Here is a 19649-nt window from a genome sequence, read left to right as displayed (position 1 = left end):
AGCTACAGGCTATAGTGAGGCTAAAAACAGAGTTCAAATGACATTTTTCCAAACAACTTTTTATGTCGGGGCTTCAGGACACTTGGATCACTACGGACGTGCAGTATGGAGATATTCTGTTGTTTCAGTTATGTGTTTTTGGACGTTTGAATCTGGGGCGCCGTAAGCCTCCATTAGGTGGAGTTGTGTTGCTACGCCCTCTCCCCTTGGATCTCCGCAAGTGTTGTGAGGACTCTAAAACTTCACTTGAGCCTCCCTCGGCATATGGGTGAGTAGATAATAGCTGAATTTTCATTTTTGGGTGCACTATCCCTTTATGTCGCCATAATCATTAAAGCTACAGTTGGTAACGTCCATGAACGTAACCTTGTCATATTTGCTAAAACTGTCATTACATCCACACAGTATTTAATGAAACAGGTAGTTTGTAAAAATACGTTCCTCCTAATACTGCTTCTAATGGCCTTTGCTAGAATCTAATGAAAAACAACCAATCAGAGACAAAGAGCCTTTAACGCAGCTGTCATTCATGTCAATTACTGGTCTTAAACTGCGGTCAAACTGTCAAACTAGGCAGTGCTGGTGAAATATGAATCAAGATTCTGTTAGTGCAATGCCCTTTTCTTGCCTTGATTGTTTTCATAAACATATTTCAGTGTATTATTCAGCTTTAAAATGAGAATGTGACCCGGCTGCTGTTTTGGAAACAGTCAAGTGAAGTACCAAGCACCGCCCACCGGCCAGAGCAACGCTCTCATTTGACAGCTAAACAGTACCCTAATAACTGATCTGAAAACGTGAGATGAAAATAGACAATGCAATAACGGAATCTTGATTCATATTTGATAAGCTGCTTAGTTAGTTGTTTTTCATTCTCTTGTTAACATCATTAGAAGCAAACTGAGAGGGCAGAGGAAAATGATTTTTTCCACAGATCATGTCTCATGTATGTCTGTGTGGATATAGTGAGTTTCAACAAATATGACAAAATTATTTTCCAAAGGTTACCAACTGCAGCTTTAAAATGAAGACATGACTGCTTTTATTTTTTATCTTTTACACAGATTCACCTCTGTATTTTCATTTTAATTATTTTAAAGTGTTTTACATGTTGCATTCACTAATAGCAGGATCTCACTACACTGTAAACACAGACTCCAGACACCTAGATTATTTGGATTGTGAAGAAAAGGCCTGTTTGAGGATTATAAGGCAGGATTGGAGGACAGTGCACCTGCAAAACTTAAAAGCATGTTTGAGTGTTATTTGCAGCACTGGATGACATAGTGTTGTTTGTCATAGCCTTCCACTGTTATATTAATGAGCCTTTTCAGCTCTGAAGCTCATATTGCCAGAATACCATTTTTAAGTGGGTTCTAAAAGAACCATATGATCATTGTAACAGCATACAAAATGATTCATTTTCATTCATTTCCTGATATGCCACCTACGTGGTTACGTTATGTTGAAGTTTAGTCAACTAAAACTGTTTAGGTGATAGGGCACAGTATGGTTTCCAAAATGTAATGCAATGAGATCAATGCAATAACAGTAAAAGGTAAATGGACTTCTTCCAACTACTCAAATCATTTCTACACTACAGGTCAGAGTTGTAGTCATAGTTTTGTATTTCTTATTAGCTTTTATTTTTATTTTGTTTCCAATTTCTGATTTCAGTTCAGTTTGTAAGTCAGTCTAGTTCCAGTTAGTTTCCAGAGTAGGTCTGTTTCAGTTTTGTCTTTACTGTTCAAAGTGATAGCTCAGATTTTTAAGGAGGGGTTGTATGATGTACTTATTCATAGACAATACAAACAGTAAATGGCTGTCGACATGCCCCCAGTTTGGGAAGCAGGCTGGAGTCTGGTGTGGAGACTGAGAAATCTACTGCTGTAGAGTCCCACTTTAAAAAATTAATATCAGTTTAAGTGTACGCTATATTGAGAGTATTGTCACTGCTATACCTTGATGTCAGACAGTAGCCCCTTTTACACTGCCAGATTTTCAGTGAATGTTGGGCTGTTTTGCCAACAAGCTGCGAGCGTTTAGACACACAGAGCCGGATTGGCGAGTTGATCCGAGGTGCTCAATTTTCTGCCTCGAAGGGTAGACATATTGGCGGAACCTTTTTGGTTTAAACAGAACAAGGCGCCCTTCCGCCACGGGAGGGGCTGTTGAAGACTTGTGGGGGGAGCTGTTGATGACGCCGCATGTGCGACCCACTGGCGGTGGATAAACAGGAAACAGCAGATAGCAGGAATTAGTGAGCAGTTAGTAGCAAGAGGGAAACACAAACCTAACAGACACTGTAAAGATGAGCAACTGGGGAGACAAGGAATTGCGCGCCCTCCTTGTCCTCGCAAATGAAGAGGCCATTAACCGTCAAGTGACGGGGACGGTGAAGGACGGGCTGACTTACGAGAGAATCGCCGAAGGACTGACCAGCCGCGGCTTCCCTCCCACGTCACTGTTTACGTCACACGCTGAGCTACACATTTTGTTACTTGCTCACGCCCCCCATTGCCCCGAAAAAGGCACATTCTGTAAAAACAAAAGTAGGCAGGCGGCATTTTGCCGCACTCCGATTTTATTTTTATACTGCCAATGCTGAAAGAAGACTGATTGGGCTTTCCTGCAAATTTGCACAATTCCTGTTTAAAAAGGGCGACAGATTTCCAAGAGTAAAATGAAGCCGTTATATCGCTCTCTTCAAAGCCAGACTCCATTAAGAAAAACAGTGATTTAACATTAGTGAACACAGGAGCTGCTGGTCTATCACTGCCTGGATCAGTTAGTTGGTTTGTGTTATTGTGTGACTTTGGCATTTTGATGGGTTAGTCACATAATAACAAACAAACTGATCGCAGCAACAGCTGACCAGCAGCTCCCATGGTCAGTGAGCTAAAATGATTGTTTTTCTCAATACAGTCTGGTGGCTTTGACAAGAGCATAGATGGGTAACTGAAGCCATTGACAGCTCCCCCTTTGACAGAAAGGTAAAGCGGTGAAAATATTCTCAATATGGCATACACTTAAAGTGATGTTGATTTTTTTAGGTAGGACTTTTTGGGGGGCTAAAATATGTTTTGTTGCTGACCCCATCCATAGCAGTAGATTGCTTAGCTTTCGTGTCCAGCTTGATTCACCAAAGTGGGGGCATGCAGACTGACATCTACTGTATGTAATACACCGACTATGGAGAAGTACCTCAAACAACCCCTACTTCAAAAAATGTAAACTATCCCTTTAAATATTTTAGTTTTTTATTTAGTTTTTTATTTAGTTTAGTTTAGTTTTTTACTGTTTTAGGTATTAGTTTTATGTTCGTTTTTATAATATGGGGGAGTATTTGTCAGTGGCAAGATTAAGGAAGTTCAGATGCAAACACAACGGTTTGTGAAGGCATGCAGACATCCCAGTTTCAATCAACATGCACCAATGACTCCTCGTGCTTCTTGTGTTGATAAACTTGTCCAAATTGACAAAGACTAAAACTGAAGACATTTCCTGTATATTTTTATTTTATTTTCGTTACTTGTGTAAGTACACAACATCATTTTAGTTAGTTTGTCATCTTATTCTAAAGTCTAGTTTCTTTTTATTTCAGTTAATAATGTTTTCTCACCTGGTTTTAGTTTTTTGCTTAGACTATGGATCGTTTTAACACTTTGAATCCTCGTCTTTTTACTAAGTTTGCACTCCCTCCATGTTAAAGGTTAATGTTACGACATTCTCACGTCTGCCAGAGAGTTATAGCAGCAGTCATCCAAAAACTTTCTTCCACACTATAACAGGACGAACAAAATTGGCAATGCAACATGAGGGACTTGTTAAACTGGTTATAAATAAATTCTGTTTCCTTCCTTTCCTCCAAGTTTGTCAATACTTGAATATTTGCTTTTCTTGAAATACCACTAAATATGACACACCAAATGTGATCGGCATCTCACAAACACTGCAAATTGATCCAGAGACCAAAAGATGGCGTAGGGGGTACCAGGACAGTCACTTCCCCCAAAAGCACTAATTTATAACTTGAATAGTTAGTGCCTGTCTTTTAAATGTATTTGAAAGGTTTTTTGTACCTATCATGGAAGAGGCCATTTCATGTAATGTTATGTCACTTTCTTAGAATGATGGGTCCCCTGATGTGATTTGTTCTATCTTTTATTGAACACATGATTCATGAGACAAAATGGCAAGAAAAAAAGCAACCCTGAGGCATGTGGATTTCTGAATCAAGCCACGATTTACAAGAATGCAGCACATATTACTACACATCCTTCTGCACAGCACCTCAAGCATAGGTGCTCCAGCTTCTAAGAGCTCAGGTCTCAAACGTTTTCACTTTGTAACCACATCAATAGAGTTGCATATCCTGTTTATCTCTAAACCTACTAGTATCACCTCAGTGACTGATGCTACACACAAAAAAAGAAAGATGGTCTCATATCTATCTTACACTGCATCTGTTTGGGGGAACTGAATCAGTAACTTAACTTCTGATGTAAAAACCTACCACACAAATAAATACTAATATTAATAACAATGTCCACAGGGGCAAACCTTTACATTAAAGTTTACTGACAACATTAAAACAAAAGATTCCAGTCCAATACAAGAATACAAGAGAAGGCAACATTTAATCACATGTAGCACTTTCAGATTCAGCCAAGATCACAGTGCTAAAATACTGTGGGTTGGTGCCATTTTACAGAAAAGTCAACTGAGTTGGCGGCTTGATGTTAGACAAAATACACACAACATAGCAATAATGAAGTCTTAAAAGTGGACGACGATAAGGGAGAATATTTTGAAGACTATCTCTGATTTACAGGGCAACCAATGACTTGTCTTGATCAAAACTTTCCCTGCTAACTACAAAAACAACAGAGGAATTTACAACAACAAATGGTTACAACAATGAACTTACTGCAGCAGGAAAGAGGGCAACCCCCCCCCCCGCATCATTATTTAAAACAGAAAAACAAAGGCATCAGCTTTAGACATCACCTCTGGGGATCTGCACAACTGGAGCAGAACCTAACCAGTCAAAAGTTATACATATTCCAATTAAACTAAGCAGCACTGCTCAATCTTGATAAATTGCCACACAAACCGTGCAAAGTTCTATCAGGGTTTGGTGCACTGCATTACACTTACAAAGATCACACTCTGCACTGCATATGATGCAAACGCGAGAACATATAAAAGGAGACAAGTAAGTATGAGACCTGCAGCTGTACATACAATCGAAAGGCTTGATCCTCGAACACAAGCTTCCTCAGTGCACTGGCAATTCCTTCTTTTGCTCAAAGCAGTAGGAAGTAAACACACCACTCCATTCACAAGGCTGCTCAACACTTAAAGTAAATGATCCACTGCATAGCATACACAGGAAACCAAAGCATTTCCTGTGTGCGTATATGTAATAACAGCGTGAGGCATATCAACAGTTTGCATCAACATGGGGGTCAACCGGTTTGTATCTGGTGACGAGCAGCCTGATCTTCACATAACACAGTCTGCATTTTTGCAGTGCAAATCTCTGGATATCCAAGGTCATTTTGCATCTGAATGCCCCCCAAAAGATGCGAAATCAGCACTTCCCAACGGTGAAATGCTGGTAAATTGAGGCCAATTCACACGGGATAGTGTGCATTAACTTTTCTTTCTAAATAAAATGGTTTATTATCTACTGTGTTCTCTCTCTCTCTTCCTGTCACTAATAGTGTCTTTCTCTTGTGCATTACCCAGATGAAGCAATAGATAAACAGACAGTCTCTGAGCAGTGTTCTGATTGTAGTCCTGTTATCGCAGCTTCAAAGAGTTTTTCTTTTTTGAAATTCTAATTTGCTGTAGGTTTTGGTGGACTTGAAATAGCGAAACAAGTGCTCAGTTCTCACCTTCAGAGTTTTTTTGGTAATTTTTGAATTTCTTCAAAATAAAAATGAACTGAATACCAGCTTTTGAGCTTGGAATGATTTATTTTATTGATTTAAATCCATGTGATGAAACAATCATGACCTCATTAACTTAAATACTCCAGAGCCCTCAGGGCCATAATGAAAAGTTCACAAGTAGCAAACCAACATTATGATTACACATTGTACATGGTCATTATGATTACACACAAAAGCATGTAATACTTTAAAATAATTCAACAGTAAAACAATGAACAAAATAACTATTACCCTGATTAAGGTCTGTAGTGGGCTGCAACAGAAGTTGTTTGCCTCTACAAATGTCTCTTTTATACACATTTATAGTATTTGTATTCCTCTTTTGAAAACCCGACCTAACCCTGAGGGTCACAGTCCGCAAACAGAGTTCACAAACAAAAAACCTCTCTTAAACATGAACAGAGATTAACTCTAATCTCTTCAGGAAACACAACAGAAATGTATTACCAGCTTGGTAAAGGCTCACAGAAACAACTGATTCTTGTAAACTGAACTTGATTTTAAAAATCTGAACACAATGGCTTTCAGTGATAACGTGTTTTTTTCTTTCTTTCTTTTTTTTTTTTTTACATGCTGAAGTTATCACTAACCGACAGCTTGACCAGCCAGGAACCAAAGCCCTGTTTGTACAGGTACGCCCTCAGCACATTCTTGGCCTCCTGGTACGGCTTCGCCATCCTCTTCAGTGAAAAAATAACAATAGAAGTAAGGCGAATAACCACGAACCTTACAAATAATTTTCCTAAAGTATACACACAGCAGTCCTCACAAAGCTGATTTTAAATGTGAAATGACAACGTGAAGTTAGGAGTGAGCAATATGCCTGAGACAAATAAATTCATCATCTGTCAAACTAAACACTGGGAATTGTACCATATGCAAGTGTGTTGATTAATTTTGAAACTACAGGGTGTGCTTTTGTTTACAAATAAAGTGAACGTCAGAGGATCAGTGTTGCAACCTGTGTAAATGCCGTATTACAAGTGTTACTGTTGAGGTTACCTTGGCTTCTCTGTAGGAGCTTGTGGCCAGCAGGTCCTGCCGCTGGGCCTCTTTGGCCACCAACTTGAAGCGGTGCAGCATTGCGGCTTTGCACAGACGGCTCGCAAGAGCAGAGCCACTCTTAAAGGGGGATCTACAACAAAAGAATCAGTGTAAAGAAAGAGCTTTAATGTAATCACAGACAAAGCTAACAAAACAGGAAATTCAAAGTAAATCCCAAAGCAGTCGGTGTCAAGGGAACTTCATGAGCTCATGAACACACTGCGGTTAATCCCACAGCTGGTATCCTGCCAATTACATTTCCAGGCTGCCTTGTTTCAAATTTGGAATAAAAGTAATCATTATCTCAGTAAGCTCTGCAGTTATTTATGAATTTTGGATAATTGCAATCCAATCCAGTCTCTCAACAGTCTGCGAGTGGAAAACCCTCCTGCCAACTTCCTATACAGTCGTCCTTACTCCTCTATGGTCTTGCCCTCCAGGCCATCCACAACCTCCAGAGAGCTGTCTCCTTCGCACCAGTTTATACAGTAGGTCGACTGGCTTTTGTCGGTGCTGTTGGCAGCCACAGAGGGCACCAGGCTGATGTGGGGCCTCATCATGCAGTAGAACATGGGCAGCTGGGAGGTGATCCCCTCCACACGCTGGCTCACAGACATTTTCATGCCACGGATATCACTGCAGCCAAGGTCACCTGTAAGATATTAAAAGATAATATGTTTTAGCAGACACCCTTGTGCAGTAACACTTAATCACTGGATTCTCTTTCTACAGCCTGGGGATTGTGAAAATTTTACTCTAGATCAGTGGCTCCAAAATGGTGGATCGCGGGTCCATTCTGAATGCACCGCAAGTGACTTGCAAACATGTCAGGTTTGTAAAAAACACACTTTATATTTATGTACAGTGAATTTCCAGCACAGAGTTTTATTTTGAAGTGCCGTTTCCTGCTGTAGAGTGAGTGAACAACAGACAGCTACTTGACAGAGACAGCAAACTAGCTCGACGACATGGCCAAACGCAAGTATGACGTTGAATGTATTAAACCGTGTAGACCTTAAACTAATGACAAAGGGCAAATCTCGACCCTGTGACTGGACCAGTTGGGAACCACTGCTCTAGATAGTGGCATTACATCAAATCCATCTTGTGTTTTATTTGTGCAACAGGCTGCAGACCTCATTTATCCCTTATTCCATCAAACTGCTAAATAAAATAAGAAGATGCAGGGTTTTTCCTGCATGGAGAATTACAAGGCAGCCTGCAGTCAAATTCACCCCCGCTCCCAGCTCTTGATAAATGTCTGACGTGTGTAACACTATTTTCTAACAAGTGCTGCACTTGGTGGATTTCTGTCATTTGTAACTGCAAATGTGGCAGTGCGCTGCTGATGTGGTGGTGGTGTATCATAATCAGCACAGTGCACTGGGAAAGGCACTGCCAAAATTGCCAGAGACAAAGAACAGAACCATCTGTATTGGACCACAGCAAAGCGGGAGCACAGGGCCTCACGGTGTTTCTGCTGGTAACGTCTTTGCCACCACAACAGAAAAAAAACATCACCCAAGAAAACAACACTCCTCCTCACTGCCATTTGATGATAGTTCATTATCGCTAGTCTTAAATGCTGTTGCAAACGGCAGTCGGATTCTGCCTTTGTAAACGCTACTCTATGTGCCTTAAAAGACTTCTATGAGACATGACATTAGTTCATTATGATACATAAAAATATGACTGAGTCTGACAAAGGCAAATAATTGAAAATAAGAAGTAAAATAATCAAAATAAATTCCATCAAAAAAAATAGGCTGCCTTTAAAAGGTGTCCTGTCAAAGTGTGTAAGAGGAGATACATTATTTTTAAATGCTTTAATAAATGAGGAGATCTACAATTGTGCCCTTGTGTAATACAATATTGCCAGCACCATCTTTTCTTCTTCTTTTTTTTTTTCTAAGAGTTTCCATTTATCAGCATCTGTGGTCATGACTCAGCCTCAAACATAGCTTAACCTGTCATGTGATATGCTACTTCAGAATAAAACACATGGCCTATTACTGGGACCACAACTGCAAAACTGCACAAAACCAAAACTGCATGTGAACATTTAATATCCAGGAATTCACATAACACACAGCTGACTTTCCATGTAAAAATTTGGCTATATTTCTTAAGTAGTTGTACAAATTTTCTTCAATCATATAATTAAAATCGTACTCATAAAATAAATTTCTTGTACCAAGTGTTTGCTTAAGCCAGTTGAAGGCAAGGTACACATGCACTTGTGTGCACATGTTCAGGATGGTACTACCTCCACCTCATTCTGAGCCAGGAAAAACCCTGAGGTGCCCTTTTTTGTGTTTGCACCTGGCATGATTATGGAAATAAAAGTAGGGTTCTTTGTAGGTCAGGGGGATGTTAGTGCAGTTAGTCAGGAAATGAGTTGTAAGGTTTCAGCCGTTTAAAGAAAGGCAGCCACCTGTACTATCTGTCAGAAGATAAATGTTAACCTATAAAACAGAATGCGCTCCAGCAGTTAGTTTGTAATTTTGTACTCTTCCTGAATGCTTTTAGTGTGTACTGTATGTGTGTGTGCGTTTGTCTGCACTGTGTCTACTGCAGTTGTGCATTCGACGACAGTAACATTTTAATTCATCAGTCATGTAGTTGTGCTTCGGTCAAGTGGTATCTTCATTTTTTAATGACTGTCAGTATATTTACATTTCCACACATATCCAATACAACTGATTTTGGAGTTTCCCTCTCCCATAGATGGAGCAAATGTGGGTCATATACCACTATGATTCTGAAAAGGGGAGGAGTCACATGGAAAATCTATCTTACTGTGCTGTCTTCTGTAAGAACTGACTTGGAAACTTGAGTAGGATATTTTCACACCTGTTGTAGTTATCTTTTGTCAAACAGAGGATTTTAAAGTCGGGGAATTTCTTTGCTAGTTGTGTCACAAGTGCATGAGCGAGCAGCTTCAAATCTACAGGCTGCCAACATCAGTTGTCTGAATAGACAGACCTGACGTGGTGTTACCTAAGTGCCTATTTTTGGATTCACCATTTCCTTGAGAGAATGTGGGGCTGTCCATAAGCTCGTCTCAGTCACAGCTACTTTCAAATGCTTCCATGGCAACACTGGTGTTATGCTTTATCTTACCATCAGGGCTTTTCCTGCTTTTTTTTTTTTTTTTTAAACTAGGAAAATATTTCCAATGTACGCCAGGTCTTCAGCCAATGCGAGAGGCACTATCTGTTTATAGTACAGGCCAGCTATGGTTAAAGACATGATTAAAAAAAGGATTTTACCAACAAGATGTCATACAACAAACGTTACAAAGAATAATTTTTGCATACCACCTAATTTGTTATGCTATTTGAAGCCTGACGTAGATCCTTTTTTAAGTCAGATCGAAGGTACCAGAAAAACCAGACCAGCGATTCAATCCAATCCCATAGAACAGCCCTTTTTAAAATCAGCTAAAACTCTTATGTGTTTTGACATCAATAAGATTCAACCTTGCTTAAGCAGAGAGCAAGTACTGAGCTGAGACCCACAATGAGAAACAACTTCCTGTTTACATTTTATTTGTCTGATCAACTTCCCCTCCTAACTTTATTAGGCATATCCTACTGACTTTCACAATGATCTCTTAGGTGTTAGGAGGGATAGAGAACACAAGCAGAGTCCTGCATCAGGTCAGGTAAGGTTCTGGGTTAAACAAAGAACATGGGGATAGGATCGCAAGTGCTGGATGATGAATATATTAACATGAAATGAAAATATTAATCTAATGTTTTGATCCTCTGACTGCTGACTCTGTATGTTGCATATGTCTTCTGCGCCACCTGGAATACGAGAGCCACTTCAATCAGGTGCATTCCCCACTGACACGTTAACTGTGGGAATGTGTGGATCGATATTATGACAATGAGCAAACTATTCATGTAACTGTATTCCCTGAATTACCTTTATTTCAAAATATATTATCTTAGTTGTATAAAAAGGACCCTAAATGGTCACTTTAAATATGCTCCCTATCCAAATTATTTGAACAGGGATTGTAGGATTTGCAGTTTCAAGGTCAGGCAGTGGATCTTGTGTTGACGTCAAGTTCTTCTGGCTGTAGGTGGCTATACCACCTGTATACTGTAGACACAGCTTTAAAAAAGAAGTGGTGAGGAGCAACGATCTCAATTAAAGGCGGAGTATGTGATTCTAATCCAATACACTTTTTGTCAAATTCCGCAGCTACATTCTCCTCACAGTCTGCTCGCTGTCTGAAATCCACAGAGGATTATCAAGAAAGAGAGATGACCGAGAATCAGCCACAGAGGAGGAGGTCAGACAAACAAAAAATTAAAAATAAGGGATATGATCAGGCCAGGGCAAACAGCCGCTTTAATGTCATTGAGGCAACAGAAAGCTGCTGATACGGCCAGCTGGTAGGAGACGTTGCAGTCTGGTATCAGACCCTCAGCCCTGGGGTTTGCTTTGGCTGTATAAGTTGCTACAGCAGCTAACTGAAAGCTAACCGAAAGTCTGTGGGTTCTTCCACATTGCGCTTTCAGTCAGCTGACTCACCCGTTGTAACTGTTGATGCCTTGGCAATGCGCCTCCATGAGTTTGGAGGGACAAGCTTCTGAAGGAGCATGTGTGTTTGTTTGGGTTTTGAGTCTGGTTATTAACAGTCTCTCCAGAATCATGGACTGCACATTTAAGTTAAAGTCTTGGAACTGTGACTCGCTCTGAAATCAGGTTACCAGCACAAATCAGGAAATCTATTCTTTCTGTTATTGTAGGAGTCATGAATTAATTTAGAACGGGATGAATTTTGTAAGATTTACAAGATTGACTAGTTTTGGGATGGTTTTATATTTTTGTATCGTCATATGTATGTATTTATTCTCTTTGTGACTGAGGTGACTGGGAGAGACGGGGTGAGTGGGTCGCTGTACTTTTTGTTGACCACCCTCTTCTTTGTCTGCTGTGATCATTTTACTAAGTTTTTTTTAAGTTTTTATAAGTTTGTGCACGTTATGATAATGATTTTTCATAAGTAAATTTATTTAACACACTTTTGGATCTCAGCGTGTCACATAAGTTAACCAGGCCCAGCCTCAGCCTCTCTGTTTTCTGCTGTCACTACAGTTATCATTGTCTGGTCTTACTATAATATCTCACCTTACAACACCTGTGGAGTAATTCTATTGTTGCATTTGGACTCAGTGATAATGCATTTAATGCTCTTCATAATTCTTTATTGTTGCCAAAATGGTCAGGCTTTGGAAAAGGTAGCACTGACTTGAAATATGGAGGCTGCCTTTAAATTCCCTCTGTCGTAAAAACCCAGATAATTTCAGTGTAAGGTGCATCATGACTTGACTTGCTGACTTGCCTATGAGGATGCTTTGGACATAGACGGGCTCGATGAAGTGGCTGAGCAAGGCTCCCTGGTATCCTAGCACCTGCCACTGAGTGAGCTTGTCTGTGGCGGACATGCTGACCGCCTTGGAGGCAGAGTGATCAAAGGCTGACGAGAAAACTGAGAACACCTTTAAAAGAAACAAATCAATCTGTAATTATGCAGCGAAAAAGGTAACAGTGGCAATGCTATTTACATTATGATTCCGTGATGTGTTTAGAAATATCCAACTCTACTTTTGTTGAATATATTATAAAAGAAACTTCCACTAGATAAAAGAATGTAAAAGATAAGATATATATATATAACATATACATCACCTTGCCCTCCACTGACAGGTGCAGGCTGATCTCATTGTTGACTTGCCATGCTGAAATGGAGAGCGGGTTCAGGCGCCTGAGAATAAAGTACAGAGCTGAAGAAAAGCATCATTGCATTTGTACAAACATTACTTATGCTACTTAACCATGATTTGGCATTTCTGTGGCTCTTATAAAGACCTAACTGCTAACAATCACAGCCTTATAAGGTCGAGTGCAAAGCAACTCCCAGTATTAGGTTGTCATGACCTTTCTCTTACTCGTGTTCCTGAAACTATCACATCACTTGATCTGCAATGCTTCATGAGATAACAGCGTTCAGAAACTCTAAAGGATGAGGCTTATAGTCTAAAACTCACAGCGTGGAGGGGATCTGAGCGGCACCCTTTGGTAGTTGGTTCACATAGAGGTGCAGGGTGATGCCACTCCTCAGGCTGAGGAGGCCGCTGCTGCTGTTCTTTTGGAAGATTGACTTCTCCTTCAAATTGGCGTGATTGCTGAAGAACAGCAGCAGGTGCCGGTACAGGAACCTGACAGCACAGCATGAGAATGGCTCATTATGATGCAACATCACAAATATGAGCAGTAACAGTGACTAGAAGTGAAGAGCTACTGTTAGCGGGGAAAAAAGGCTTTCATGTCTTCTCCCATAGTCACGTAAAACAATACTACAGCTATAGAGGTGTGAGCTGAGGGTGAACCATCTTCAAAGGAGCAATATTCATGCATCCTAAAAGTGAAATACTCCTTACACATATTTTACTTCAGGGCTGTCCCCAAAAAGTCGACCAAAGATCAGTCGACCAGAAGGGTCATGAGTCGGCAAGATCTCATTGGTCGCTTAGTTGCAGAAAAAGAAATAAAAAAACTTGAAACTCAATTGGGAGCTGTTCCTTGTCAAAATAAATCCAAACCTATCTGACTAGACCATGTGGGAATTTAATTTGAAAGGACAAACACAGGAAGTGGCCACACTCAGCAGTCAGACAGGAGTCAGGTTAATTTCCAGGGCTGGAGGGGCTAGTGTTAACAATGTTACTGATACTATTCTTTCTCACACCTTCAACTCAAACCACCAAAATATATTATTTAATATTTAAATTAATATCGTAAACATGCGGGCAACTAGTCGACTAATGGCCCTAAATGACGACTATTGGTCGACTAGGAAAATACTTTGGGGGGAGCCCTATTGTACCTTAATGTTAAACCTACTGTACTAACCAAATCACATTTGAGCTATTATTTCCCCCTATAAACATATACCTGTGGTGTGAAACCAATACTATTCTTTTTTGTTTTGTTTTGTTTGTGTATACAGAGAAAAACTGCAGATGACCAAAAATGTCTTTACACAATAACAGACACCACTGTGATATTTTTCCATCAACTCTTCCTCTTACAGACAAGGCCATGTGACCTAAACTGTTATAACAACGTAGGGTTTGCAGGTCTTGACAGACGACATGACATCGCCCCCAGGTCTTGAGAAATAGACAAGCAGCAAATTGGCTAACTGTAACATATGTGATCTCGGAGCATCTGGGGACTGTGTAACAGGAAATGCACTCACATTCAAGGTTGTTCTCAGTGACGTTTCTAGGCTACTGTGGTCTACATATGTGTGTCTATGTACACTTACCTACCTCACTGGCAAAGGTCATTCAACAAACATGTCATCCATGTGACTGCATTTAACAAGCTTTTTAGTATTTGAAGAGGTTTAAACTTGTGTTTAATTTTGATTTTTGAGACCCCTTGGGGGGTTCATGGAACACAGTATTTTCTTTTATTTGATAGTTTAGATGAATTTAAAAAAACCATCTCAGTCTTATTTTGTAACCTGAACTTCTATCTAGTATCATTTCCTTACATGAAAAAGTAAACTTTCACTGTTCAGTGCAGTAACACTTGTGGATAATGAGAAAATAATTTGTTTCTAGGCATACCACAACCCAAACAATCTATCGTACACAGGGTCATGTTTGCAACTAACCTCATAAGTGATCTCCTTGCAGTTACTACTGCATGTGAATCATGTACAATCCGCCCACTCGCTGAGGTGTCCTCTTTGGTATTGAAGCTGCCCGTGCCTAGAGCGACCACCTCGCAACCGCTGGCTAGAGAGAGAGAGAGAGAAGAGTTTGTACAGAGCGCAAATTGAGGTAGTCGCCACTCAACCACTGAACAGACTGTAACCTTCAGTTTCTTTATATGCAGTTCTGTTTTTGTTGTTATACTGCTGTCAAGCAGAGGTAGGACGTTTTATTTGAGCAGACCAAGTGGAGCTAGAAATACACTACCGTTTGCTCTGTATTATACAGTATATAGTACTGTATATAGCAGTGATTCTCAAAAGAAATTGTAGACAGTATCACGAAAGCTACCTGTCTTATTTTGTCTTATTTTTATTGTCTGATGTCACGATTTGAGTGATAACACACGTTACAGAAGCTCTTGTGCACAGATATGAGTACAGGTGTGCCTTGCAATTTTGGTTTGCCCTTTTGGTGTGCCCTGGACAGAAACAGTTTGAAAACCACTGATTTATAGTAACAGTTTCTGAGTGTAGCTTAAAAGTAATGCAGTCAACAAAGCACCATGAACAACAGCACGAATTCTACAATAAACACTAAATTTGGAAAACTTCGGTTTTGTTGTCTGTACACCAATGTCAGATTAAACGATGGTTATTGTAGACGGTAAAACTACCTGATGTTTGACTTTTTAAAAAACGACCTTTGGACCATGCTTTTGTGAGAGCTCGCTTACAAGTCTGAATGATGAATGCTGCTGTGGTGCCTGCACAGGCAGAGAACTGTGGGTGGCTGTTCATCAGTTTGGTGAGCTGATCCCTGACAGCATGTGGAATATGGAGGTTGACAGAACTCGTCGTGTCTGAAAAACAAGAAAGATATTAATGGAAAAAAAAAAAAAAAAAATCAACTGGCCTTTAACTGCTCTCGCCCTGAACGAAAAAGGTATGTATAGAGATATATGTATTTCACTGTAGCATGTGGTTGTACAGTATTCCCTGCACTTTCCCTTTTTGCATTATACAGTATGGACTTTAACTGTTGCAGCATTACTTATTTTTTTGTTTTTTTGGCTAAACTTTGGAACGTGCGATTTGATATGACAATTATGAGATGAATTGCTGACTTTTGACTTTACCTAAAACAATCATTCAAGACATACAGTCATCAAGTGAAATGTTCTTCACTGTTCAAGTCCGTCACCTGACCTTAATCCAAACACGTTACGACTCAATATACATGCCAATCTCTTGAATTAAACCTAAATGCCAGCACTTTAACTTCAATGTTTTATTTTAGAGAAACTGAATACTGAGTGAACCAAACAAAAAATGCACCACTGTCCTCATATTGCCATCTCGCAAATGATAAATTAAAGAAAATGAGAGAGTCATATAGTAGAAATCCAGAATTACCACAAGTGGCTCTATGAGAATGTATGTTGGAGATGGAGGGCTCCTCTTTCACTGGCAGTGGTGGAGGAACATCTGTGGAAAAAAAGGCATGGAAATGAATGAAGGGGAGCGCCTACTGACAAGACACAACACTTTGTTGTAACTTAATTTGTGCCTGTATTGTGTTTATTATACATTATTCTGTTATGTTTGCTTCTCTATAAGCCATGGTTACACTTGTCTTTTCAATACAACTTTTATGATCCGATGCGCCAGATCGGAACTGAGCTGTGTCCGTATACGTGTGTCCAGATTTGACACTTCAATGCAACCTGCCTGATTACACATTGATTAGATGTATTTCTGCATGGATATGTTACCTTGTCCACGAAACCTTAACATTTCCTTATTGTGCTGCTTCACAATGAGAGCTTTTAAATAACAATTTAACAATTTAATTTTTTATTCTGAAGAATTTATAGGAAACTGAATGAATTTATCACCAAAATAGCCGAACTTTTTTTCACAGCTAATTTTCAATAAAAACAAGTCTGCTAATAACACAGGAAGCAAGTGTATATGCACAAACAGCCACAGTGAGATGTTAGATGAAGAGCTGCAGACAACGAGTTCTTACTGCACCTCTGCAAACAGCAGTTTCAACAATTTTATAGAAGATGCAAATCTCTAATGCGCTGAGCTGTCGGACCAAGACAAGCCAAGGCAGCACATGTGTATGGTAAAACCCTCTAAGACAATGGGTCTTAAGTTTATCATACTCCAGCCGAGGTCTTTCCTGTGCTCTCATTTGGGAGAGGAAGTCCGTGTTGCAGGAAGATGACACAAGACCTACATTTGATTTCCGGATTTTGTCCGGATTGTCCACATGCTGTCTACACCTCATTGATATCCAAACTCAACGAGAGCCAGGCCACTTCGGCCTATTGTCTTGCTAATCAGATGCAAATGCAAGCAAGATCCAATCTCAGAATGTCCAGACATGACAGTTAATGCATCCTGGCATGATAGGATGTCAAAAGTCGTATTGAAAGACAAGTGTAACCATGGCCTGTCTTTATTTAATTTCTGACTGAAACTGTTAACAGGGTGTTGTTGTACAAGAGCATGTATCCTCAGCCAACCTTCTCTGTATAAATGAAGAATATATACATTATTTTTGCTATCCAAAATCCTCTTATTTACATCTAAGGTAATTCTGTTCTTCTTTCATGATTTCACTGTTAACAATGTCTAAATGTAGCAAGCTAATTTTACAGGCAAGCACAATAAAGGAATCATCAAAGTCTGCTGTAGAAACACATCATACTTTGATCAGCATTAGATCCTCACCTGATGCGTCAGGGAGGACAGACGTCAGACTTCCCAAGGTGGGCAGCAGCTCCTGCAGAGCAAGCTCCGCAGCTTGGCGCCTAGCTTCCTTCTTTGTTATTCCCATGCCAGTCTTGTACTCGATCCCATCAATCACCACACAAAAGGCAAAATAAAGCCCTGTTATGTTGCCTGAGGAAACAAGAGAAGAGACACTGATTGGAGACAAATCCTCAGCTCCTGCTGTGGATGTGCCTTTTTCCATCAGCCAGCAGTGAGCAGTCAGATTTTAGGAATCGTGTGGAGCTGAGCCTGCAGGTTTAATCTCAACCAAACCTCAGAAAAGCTGATTTTACTGGCTGCTGCTTTACCTGTGGTCACAGTTTCCTTCAGTTCCAGGTGGAACTGCAAAGTCTGGGCAAGCTGATGAAGCAAAGACACAGGGTTCGTCTCCCCTTTCCTGTATCTGTCAATCAGGATTTCAGGTGAAGCTGTCGGCTTGGCAGCAGGACCTTAGTTGGTGAAATAAAAAAAAGTGTAGAAAATGTCACATTAATATAAGTTGTCCATTTGGCTGTAGCAAAAAAAACTAAATACTAACTGGCCTTGCAAAAGAAATCAGACATCACAAGAGGAGAATGCAGTCTTTTTGTTATTAGCGAAGACATGGCCAAAGTTTGGGCCAGGGGGCCAATGTGAAACGACCAAGGGCTGGCATTTGACAGCTGACAGCAAGGGCCGCTGCATTCAAGAGCAGTGGAAAGTTGATTAGTTTATGACTAAAAGATTAAACCATTGCATTTTATTTGTATGTGATTTTTTTTAATAACCCATATGATGAGATTTGCAGCTGGCTGCCAGTTAATTTCACATTGTGTTATATGGCCCCCATTCACCCTTGTATTGTCTAATTAGTTATTACATTAATTAACACTGGTGAAAGACGTTGTTGATAAAGTTAAGTGGGATTCTGGCAGATCACATTCTGAAACTCACCGTGCTTAAATGTATTTTTCCCTTGATGGTCAAAGACATCCTTGTCAGGAGAATCCGAGGTGGACAGAGGTTGGTATAATTCACGTCCTGGTGAGGCAGGCAAATTCTTCATGAGGATTTTTGCAAAAGAGGCTCCCCTGGAGCCACGAAATGATCCACCAGCTGGAAACATCCTGAAAGCTTTCAGGATTACTGAAAGAAAGAAAGAGAAAAATAACTCCATGATTGACCTGAAACCACACCTAAAGAAAACTGTATGATTCTGACAAGGGACAAACAGACATGTTAGCTAAGGTTCCCAAAGTTACGTCTGACAAAAGGTTTCAAGGGCACAGTCTGGCCGGTTGTATCCACTTAGGTTAGCAAGTGTTATATTTAGTCCATATTCAAAGATATGGTAACGTCAGAATTATTCTTTAATAATATAACCTTGGGTTATCTGTAGAAGTGTAGCTAACACTGCAAATCACTAATCTGGGACTTGGCATCTATTAAAGATAGCTAACGTTAGCAAAGTTAGGTTAGCTTAATAGCATTCGTTACGTTACCATTAGCTTAGCATCACACTCAATATAGCCTATAAAAATACGATATAAACATTAATACTTCACGTAACGTTACTTTAAAGTTAACTTGAAGTTTCTTACGCTTTCGTTGCGGTTTACAAAGTACCTTAACGGGTTAAAGTTAGACTTTTAATCCCTTAAACATCTCTATGCACCTTGCTAACGTGGATGAACGCTAGCGCTAACTTGAAGGCAAATTCACTTTTATGCTAACGTTACTATGTACATTACTTAATGCAGTAAATTAAGATAAAAGTTAAACTTACCACGTCCACAATTGCTGCTAAATATCCAGTACACGGTTCTAATGAGAAAACAAACGCAAAGACCTGTAAACGTATCGTTTTGATATTTAAACGGTTTCGAAGCCGCGTCTCAGCCTGAACGTGACGTCTCCAGCGCACATGCTTGGACGACACGTTGGCTGTTGTCGTTCGATTGACGCACGTGCAGAGATCGTTTATAAAACACGATGAATTACACTGTTTGGAAAACTGACGACGCTGTTTTGTACAGCGTTTTTGTAATGTAGTGACAGGTCGAAACTACAGATAAGAGGCTGTATTCACAAAGCTTTCTAGTACAAAGACTTAATCCTGGTGACAACATTTCAAA

General features: G+C 39.9%; 1 protein-coding gene across 3 annotated transcripts in view; it reads right to left on the bottom strand.

The window, feature by feature from the left end:
* adad1 (adenosine deaminase domain containing 1 (testis-specific)) overlaps positions 1-19431 on the bottom strand; it is a 63860-nt gene extending 44429 nt beyond the window's left edge. For 2 of the 3 annotated variants that reach the window (XM_078169559.1, XM_078169558.1), the window contains exons 1-12: positions 19301-19431; positions 18469-18660; positions 17844-17984; positions 17494-17664; positions 16165-16236; positions 15486-15611; positions 14710-14833; positions 13073-13243; positions 12714-12789; positions 12367-12523; positions 7422-7656; positions 6963-7095 (exon numbers count right to left, since the gene is read on the bottom strand). In XM_078169559.1, coding sequence (XP_078025685.1) covers positions 6963-7095; positions 7422-7656; positions 12367-12523; positions 12714-12789; positions 13073-13243; positions 14710-14833; positions 15486-15611; positions 16165-16236; positions 17494-17664; positions 17844-17984; positions 18469-18640 — 1578 coding nt within the window. In that variant the 5' untranslated portion in view covers positions 18641-18660; positions 19301-19431. Of the gene's footprint in view, positions 1-5976; positions 6641-6962; positions 7096-7421; positions 7657-12366; positions 12524-12713; positions 12790-13072; positions 13244-14709; positions 14834-15485; positions 15612-16164; positions 16237-17493; positions 17665-17843; positions 17985-18468; positions 18661-19300 lie in introns of those variants that run through there. The other variant, XM_033632837.2, reaches the window with a different exon arrangement.
* Positions 19432-19649: the final 218 nt, after the last annotated feature.

This window comes from Epinephelus lanceolatus, chromosome 7 (genome assembly GCF_041903045.1).
Source record: "Epinephelus lanceolatus isolate andai-2023 chromosome 7, ASM4190304v1, whole genome shotgun sequence".
In the NCBI taxonomy this organism is placed as follows: Eukaryota; Metazoa; Chordata; class Actinopteri; order Perciformes; family Serranidae; genus Epinephelus; species Epinephelus lanceolatus.
This window is presented reverse-complemented; position numbering and strand designations above follow the sequence as displayed.